Source organism: Cyprinodon variegatus, unplaced genomic scaffold, assembly GCF_000732505.1.
Source record: "Cyprinodon variegatus isolate N-32 unplaced genomic scaffold, C_variegatus-1.0 Scaffold912, whole genome shotgun sequence".
NCBI classification, from domain to species: Eukaryota; Metazoa; Chordata; class Actinopteri; order Cyprinodontiformes; family Cyprinodontidae; genus Cyprinodon; species Cyprinodon variegatus.
This window is the reverse complement of record NW_015151365.1, coordinates 191289-199377: the sequence shown is the minus strand read 5'-3', so window position 1 is coordinate 199377 and position 8089 is coordinate 191289. Positions and strand designations below refer to the sequence as shown.

At 36.9% G+C, this 8089-nt stretch overlaps 1 protein-coding gene across 1 annotated transcript; it reads right to left on the bottom strand.

Annotated features, from left to right (window-relative positions):
- Nucleotides 1–1727: 1727 nt before the first annotated feature.
- Nucleotides 1728–3078, bottom strand: LOC107099846 (ladderlectin-like). The gene is made up of 6 exons (XM_015398119.1): nt 3000–3078; nt 2738–2764; nt 2414–2523; nt 2187–2321; nt 2001–2112; nt 1728–1845 (listed from the first exon to the last, which is right to left on the bottom strand). The coding sequence occupies exons 1-6, from the start codon at nt 3061–3063 to the stop codon at nt 1775–1777; spliced, it is 519 nt and encodes a 172-aa protein (XP_015253605.1). The 5' UTR covers nt 3064–3078; the 3' UTR covers nt 1728–1774.
- Between the last annotated feature and the right edge of the window lie 5011 nt (nt 3079–8089).

Below are 8089 nucleotides of genomic sequence, written 5' to 3'. Positions count from 1 at the left end.
AACATGCAAATGGAAACCGATGAGTGGGCCGTTTGGTTCCATTGTTAGCCTGTAATATCTGAAACCTGTCTATGATTGTTAAGGGTCCACCGCCTCTGTGGACTCAGATTCCAGCTTCCAAAAACTTACAATTCAGTTATAGAGATGATCCCTTCCAGATGTCACCACACCCCCCACCCCATCACAGAGGAACAAAGTACCTCCCCGCTCCAGCTGGTGAACGATACCTCCTTAACAAGCGACCCTTAACTATCATAGACAGGCTTTAGGTATTAAAGGAGACAATCCCCCCCTTTAACAACAATCCCCCCCTTTCACGACCGACCTTCGGAATCATACACAGGTTTCAGATATTACAGGCTAACAATGGAAGTCCAGTGTTTTTTTTTTTTGTTTGTTATTTTTTTACTTTTACGGAATGACCTGGATGACTGAGAATTTATGTGGGAGAAATAGAAATAAAAAATCTCAAAAAAAAAGAACTTTCAACTGTTAGAGTAAATCATTAGAAGTGAGGTTGCAAACAGAATTAGGGACAAAATATTCCTTTTAAATTTGTTTTATTCAGAGGCTTTGTTTGTACGGCCAGATGAAACAAGGTCTTCATTTCACTTACTAAATGTGTTACTCTAAGATACTCTGATATGAAGATAAAACCCCTGTTAAAACCAGTTTTAGAAAGAGGATCCAGCAAAACCACAGGATTATACATTTCTAACCTAGTCACATCTGACTGTGCAATTTTTTTTGGTGCCTTTTAGCTACCCCTTTTTAGCAAAGTTTTTGCACAATGCATGTGCAACATTTTTTTTCATATCTACTTTGATCAGATGAAATGAAAAAATCCACTATAGGAGAAGTCAAAACCTTTTTGGGTCAAATGTTTGAACGAAGAACTGTTGGGATCCTCAGGCTTGCCCACCAGAGGGCGCCGAGGATCCTCTTCTGCTCTCTTTTGTCTCTTTCTCTTAGGGCTGGAGTCACTGTCAGGTTCTGGAGATTACCCTCTGCCTCCAGCAGAGTGCGCCGTGGGTCCTCCTGAAGCTGAGCCTCTCACACACCTGTGNTTTTTTTAGCTGGTTTTGTGGTGAGTTGAAATGTTGATTTAAAGATAAACTCAAATGAAGTATTTTCTGATTTTATTAAATTTGATCTCATTTGAATTGAATGATGACAAAGCAAACCACAAGTTCGACTTGGTTTAAGCCTGACATGGTGTGTAGCATTTCCTTTTTTGTTTTAGTTTTTAAACATGGTAGAAAAAATAAGTCATAGTTCAGCTTTTCAGAGTAAAGCTTATCTTTCATCCCTCCATCCATCTATTTTCCGTCATGTTTATCTCGAATGGGGTTGTGAGGGGTGTTGGCATCTATCTCAAGCTGAGAGGCTGGGTCCACCCTGGACAAGTCGCCAGTCCATCGCAGGGTGACACAGAGTCAAACAGGAAAAAAACAACCTTTCACACACACTCACACCTAAGGGGAATTCAGAGAAGCCAATTACAGTCATGTTTTTGGACTGTACCTGGAAAGTACCTGGAGAGAGCCAATTTTTTAATGTAAAAAAAAAAACACAACCATTTTTCATCTTCTTGCTGGAGCGTTTTATTTTCTACAGAATACAGCGGCGGTTAAAGCAGACTTCCACAACAAATTCAGGATATTTAATTAGGAAGAAGTCCAAAGAATTAATGATAAATCAGGAAATGTTGCAAGTCTTTTGTTTTCATAAGTTGTTTAACAGCGATAGAGTAAAGGATAGAATTAAAGACTGTTCAGTAGCCTTTCCTGGCACAGACAGATGGTTTAGGGTAGGAGCACTGTAAGTCATCCCAGCACTTCTGATCTGCATTGAAAAAAGGAGAATTGAAACTTTTATTCAAAAGGATTAAATTGATGATACAACCCTTTAACTAAATAATTTTAAATGTCATAAACAACAACATACTTTATGAAGCAACTCTGAATAAGACATTTTATTCGAGTTAAACATAATCTTACATCCATGGTTGATGCAAAGGCAATGCTGGTTTCCATGTATGTTATTAGGCTCTCCAGAACACCAGTTGGTAAAGTGGAAACTAGTACCGTCACTCCAAAACCACAGATTCTCCTGCAAAATAAAAAAGAATTGTATAGAAGGGTAAGTGAATTATATAAGATAAAACCATTGTGTAAATAAAGTACCTCTTGTGCATCAGTGCCTCCAATCCAGGTCTCTTTATACTCATGGCTAGAAGTCATGATCAGCCTCTGGATCTCATGGTACTCCTCAATGTCATGAACCGATGCCAGGTTTCCCCTCATGGACACACAATTTCTCTACACATGACGTTTAAAAAAGAAGTGACATATTTCTGTAACATCTACTGAGAAAAAGTGAATAATCTGCTGAATTAAAGGTATTTTGTAACCTCAGCTTTGGCCCAACTCATGGGCCTTGGAATGTAGCGGAAACAGCGGCCGTTGAGCGGAGTCCAACCACGAGAACACCGGGCAGACCTTTTCACCAGATCACTCTTTGCTGAGAACCAGCAGTTAATATGAGGACTTCAGTTAGATTTTTCATTAAGTTATTTACAAATTATTTGCATATTAAGGAAAGAATGAGATATGCTTTTTCCAAGTACAAACCAGCCATTTAGAATCAAGAAAGCATAAATTAATATTATTTCTGAGCATGTTTAATGTATCAAGATGAAGAAACTGAGCAATAATAATTATGTTAATACACTGACCTGTTTTATAATCATCCAGTTGTGCGTCTGGAAGAAACAGATAGTTTAAACGGTAAATTGGAAAAAGTGCTGCTGTTAATTACAATAAATTTCATAATCTTTCTAAATTAATTAATACAATTTCAATTAATTGATAATTTGTCATATTTTATGAGAATGCTAAGTTAAAATGTGGTTCTTGTAAACATATGGTATAATATGTAATTTAATTTAATTTAATTAGCAATGGTCATTAAAAATATAAATTTCGTACAAAACTCACCGAGGGCATTAGTCTGCGCAATCATAGCAAACATAAATGCTGAAAAATACAAAATCTTCATCATGCAGGTTTTAGATGATGATAGCTTGAAAAAAGAACTTGTTATGGGGAAGGGAGCAAAGTCAGAATGTATGTTAGAAGTAAGTCTGTTCTTCCTCTTTATATTTGGTCTGACGTCACAGCTTACTACTTAAGAAAAATTACTAAGATGTGACTGTCAGACAATTTTTTCATCTGTCTATATATGGTAATATAAGAGGCTTTATTTTAGTTTTTGTTTTGTTTTTTATTTCTCCTGGTTGTCAGATAACAGTCTGCAAGGTTTTACTAATTATCTTTTGTTGATTTCATAATTTTTCTTTACAGAATTTGTAAAGAACTGAAACTCAATTTTATGGTAAAATGGGGACGTTATGCAAAATGCATCTTTGACATCTTATGTCAGGTTGAGTGGAGGTTTGAAGGATCAAAATGCAAAGATGGAAGCTGAGGTGATTTCTTGAAAGTGTAATGTCCAAAGGAGCAACAGAATCAAAAGTTTTCAGACAAAAATAAAAACTTTAAAACAAGAACAACATAGGAATTAAAATGTATGATGTACCTTTGCAGTATTTAGCAACCGCTAAGGGGTCTTTGGAAGATCACAGTATATAGGATTTTGGATATGAATAAAAATGTTTGGAATCTGTATGCAGTGGAAGAAAATAAAAAAACGACTGCTGACCTCCTCATGAATCATACGTACCTAATATATGAACTTGGTAACACTGGATGTGCCACATGAAGAGGACTGGGCAGAAAAATGCAAAGCTTTCCTTCAGCTAAAAAATATCCTGATGAAGGCCTGCACTGATTACCCATCCAGTATTAAGGAAACAAATCTATTTTGGGTCAGTTTTATCTCTAAATGATTTTGCAATGTGAACAAATATGGTAACATTTTTGGAGCAATATATCAGGTAACCACTATTTTCCAAGTTTAAGTTGCAGATACATTTATGTGGGAGAAATAGAAATAAAAAATGTCCCAAAAAAAAAAGAAAATTACACTGTTACAGTAAATCATTCGAAGTGAGGTTGCAGACACAGAATGAGGGATAAAATATTCCTTTTAAATGTGTTTTTTTCAGAGGCTTTGTTTGTACGGCCAGATGAAACTAAGTCTTTATTTCTCTTCATCATATGTGAAATTATTACAAGCATCTAAATGTGTTACTCTAAGATATTCTGACATGAAGATAAAATCCCTGTTAAAACCAGTTTTAGAAAGAGGATCCAGCAAACCACAGCATTATACATTTCTTACCTAGTCACATCTGACTGTGCAATTTTTTTTGGCCTTTTAGCTACCCCTTTTTAGCAGTTTTTGCACAATGCATGTGCAACATTTTTGTTTTTTCATATCTACTTTGATCAGATGAAATGAAAAAATCCCCTATGGGAGATGTCAAAACCTTTTTGAACGAAGAACTAGAAATTGTGCTTTTGTTTAGAGCTAGCATATATTGGGAAAACAGTCATAATTGAAAAAAAATAATCATAAATAAAAAGAAAAAAAAAACCCAAAAAACAAGATTCGGGTTTCTATTTAACTTTATCAAATAACCATTTTAGATTTCACAAATAATTTTACAAGGTCTATTCTAGTTCCATTACTAACATAAACAAAACTGTGACCTCTGTACCCTTTCACTGTCCTCATAAGCTTATTTCACTAATATGACGCAAAACATTGTACCTTAAAACTTTCTAAGACATTTTTTACATAAAAAGATCATACAAAATATTTTATTATACACACCAATCATGTATCAATTTCAAAGAAACTTAAATTAAAAAAACAAGGAAAACTATTGAAAATAACAGATTATATTGCTAACTGTAGTTATGCTCTCGCCACTATAGGTGGTGACATGTTTACATGAAGCTACATTAACTGAGTTTGTTGAAGCAATTTGCCCAAATGTCTTATGAGGCTTAATCTCACCATCTCCACCATTAGGGTATCCATCCATCCATCCATCCATCCATCCATCCATCCATCCGTCCTTCCTTCCTTCCTTCCTTCAGAACGCCAGGGTCCCCGCCCTCGACTGCCACCCATTACACATTACACCTGACCCATTTGGCCCCTCCTACAGGTGGTGAACCCATTGGAAGGGGGAGCTCTTCTGGCTGTGCCCAGCTGGGCTCCATGGGTAAAAGCCGGCCACCAGGCGCACGCCAGCGTGCCCCACCTCCAGGCCTGGCTCCAGAGTGGGGCCCCTCTGACCCGCGTCCGGGCGAGGGAACACTAAGTCCATTGGGTTCATCATAAGGGGTCTCATTCATTACTCATACAGGGTAATCATCTCGTTATCTCAAGAAATCAATAGCTGTTTTCTCGTGAAAACGAGATAATTATCTTGTCATTTTGAGAAAACAATTCATTGTTTAACCGTTATAACGAGATAGTTATGTCATAATCTCGAGAAGTCAAAGGGGAAAAAAAGTCAAATACGGCCGCTCTCGGCTTCTGTAGATCCCTGAGATTGAAGAAAATAAAACCTAGGATCTCCGCAAATGGTTGTATTCTGCTAGCAAAGCAGGTCTAGACTCAGTGGCACCATTAATTAATTAATAAATAAGACTAGTCTAACACTAGGCATGAAAGCTGGTTAAATGATGACACTCGAGCTGCTAGGAGATACTGTTGCAGAGGTGAGCGTAAAAGGGATTGGACAAACTACTGGCGTTACTCCAAACATTGAAGCAATCCTGGCCCTGTTACCAGAAAACTGTAAGAGACTCCAAAAGAAAACACTTTTCAAATGAAATTGTGTCAAACAGTCACAGTCTGTCTGTTTTATTTAAAACCATTGATTTTGTTCCAAATGCTCCACATAGAAGCTGTATAGAGACATCATCTGCTGCATTTTGCAGTTGTTTAAATTTTTTTTGTCAACAAAGTCACTTCTCTTAGGACCCAAATCATACCCTCTCTGCTCACCCCTTCAGTCTTGGTACTTTATCTCCTGTATTCCAAAGCTTTGAACCAGTGACTTTGCTGTCTTTGCAGGAGGTGGTTAGTCATTTAAGGCCAACATGTTCTCCAGATGATAGACTTAGACAGATTTTATTTGTCATTTTGTTTACAGTGTAAAACATAAAGAAATTTTGTTTGGAACAGCTATACCACCTCATGTATTTAAAGAAGTGTTTCTGGCAACAGGAACTTCAGTCTTCATTATTGTGAATATCAGTCTGTCTTCTTTTGTAGTTCCTGAAAATCTAAAACATGTAGTCATCCAACCTTTTAATTAAGAAATCCAACTTGGATCACTCTGTTTTGGAAAACTATAGGCCTGTTTCTAAACTATGATTCCTTTTAAGAATGCTTGAGAAGGTAATCTATAATCAACTACTGGTCTATTTGAAAGAACAAAAATATTTTAGAGGTTTTACAGTCTGGATGCAAGTATTTTTACAGCACAGAGTAAGCTCTTAAAGGTTTTAATTTTATATTTAGCAACTGTACCTGCTGTACCTCGACAATGGAAGATAAAGTCTCATTGGAATCTGCATTTTTTTTAACAACGAATTATTAAACACAGAATTTTTTTAGACATGGAATTCCTTACACTCAATTTTTATCTGGTAACTATTCACCAGAAAAAAATTCAGCTGCAAAAAATTCAGCTGCAAAAATTCAGCTGCAAAAAATTCTGCTGCAGAAATTCAGCTGCAAAAATTCACCTGCAAAAAATTCGGCTGCAAAAATTCACATGCAAAATTTCAGCCGCAAAAGTGTTGACCTTTTGGTAAACTCAAGCCAAAGCAATCTACACTCGATAGAGTCGAGCAGCTTCTAGCCAATGAAATCAGCTCTTTTTGCCACGTGACACAACGGCTGCGCTCAGCGCTGTTCCCGGCGGAATGAGGAATTTTTTTATTTTTTTTTGTAAAATAGTTAGGATTACAAAACGTCAGTTAGCTACTAACAGACAGCTATTAGAGTTTTTTCTCTTATTAGACTGGGTGCAACAACTGAGCCAATCACAGCTAGTACGGCACCTCTGTCTGCCAAGGCTCTTGGTTTGATCCGGAAGAAGCAGCCAGTGGCAAACTTTTTTTCTTCTTCATTTCGGCCAGAGGCAACCTGGCGGCGGCAAACAGACGGGGTGCCGTACTAGCTGTTATTGGCTAATATTATAAAGGAGGTGTAATGACTTGGGAATTGTCATTACAAGAAACACGACATCTTCCGATAACATTAACATTTGGAACGATATTGAAAAATATAAACTAATTCTTAATCAATGGTTACAAAGAGACATCTCTCTTTTTGGTAGGATTTTATTAACGAAATAGGAGAGTCTCCCTCGATGTATTTACCCAGCTTACACACTGCCGATATCAAACAAAATTATAAAAGCTATTAATAAACTACATTTTAACTTTATTTGGAAGTATAGAAATCATTACATATGTAAAAATGACATGATTAAAACTTTTGAAGATGGTGGCGGAAATGCCATAGATTTTGAGATTATGAATGCGGTATTAAAACTTAAATGGTTGAAATATATAGTATCTAATAATCTCTCTGTTTGGTCATATATACCCAATTTAGTGTTAAAAAAATAGGTGGAATCCAATTTCTTTGAGATAAATAAATTACCACTTAAATTATCATATTTTTATAAGCAGGTTCTCCTCTATTGGAAATCATTCCATATTTATGAACGAATGGTATTGTAATGATGCCAGTTACGCCGAGCTATTGCTGTCAACAGGTTTATTTAGCAAAACGAGCTGTTATTTCTGAGGCCACAGCTCACGCCCCTCACAACATGCCTAGCATACACACCAACAACAATAGCTCTTCAGTAAGCCTTCTCAACCCACTTAACACTTCCGGTCCTGGAACCGCTGCTCTCCCAGCTCCCCCCTCCCATGCGAACCAACAGGCCTATCGCATGAGAGCAGGAGCCAGCAGAGTCAGGCAAAGGAAACACATAAGGAAGGGAACAGAAAACACATAACCATATGGACCCGAATAGAACAAAACACAGAATCATTACACTACCCCACCACTACAGAGTTCCTCG

Coding starts and splice junctions, on each gene's coding strand:
- LOC107099846 (XM_015398119.1), bottom strand. CDS start 3,063: ATGATGAAGATTTTGTATTTTTCAGCATTTATGTTTGCTATGATTGCG. Junction 2,113..2,186: donor GAGGCACTGATGCACAAGAG/GTACTTTATTTA, acceptor TTTATTTTGCAG/GAGAATCTGTGGTTTTGGAG. Junction 1,846..2,000: donor CCTTTGCATCAACCATGGAT/GTAAGATTATGT, acceptor TTTTCAATGCAG/ATCAGAAGTGCTGGGATGAC.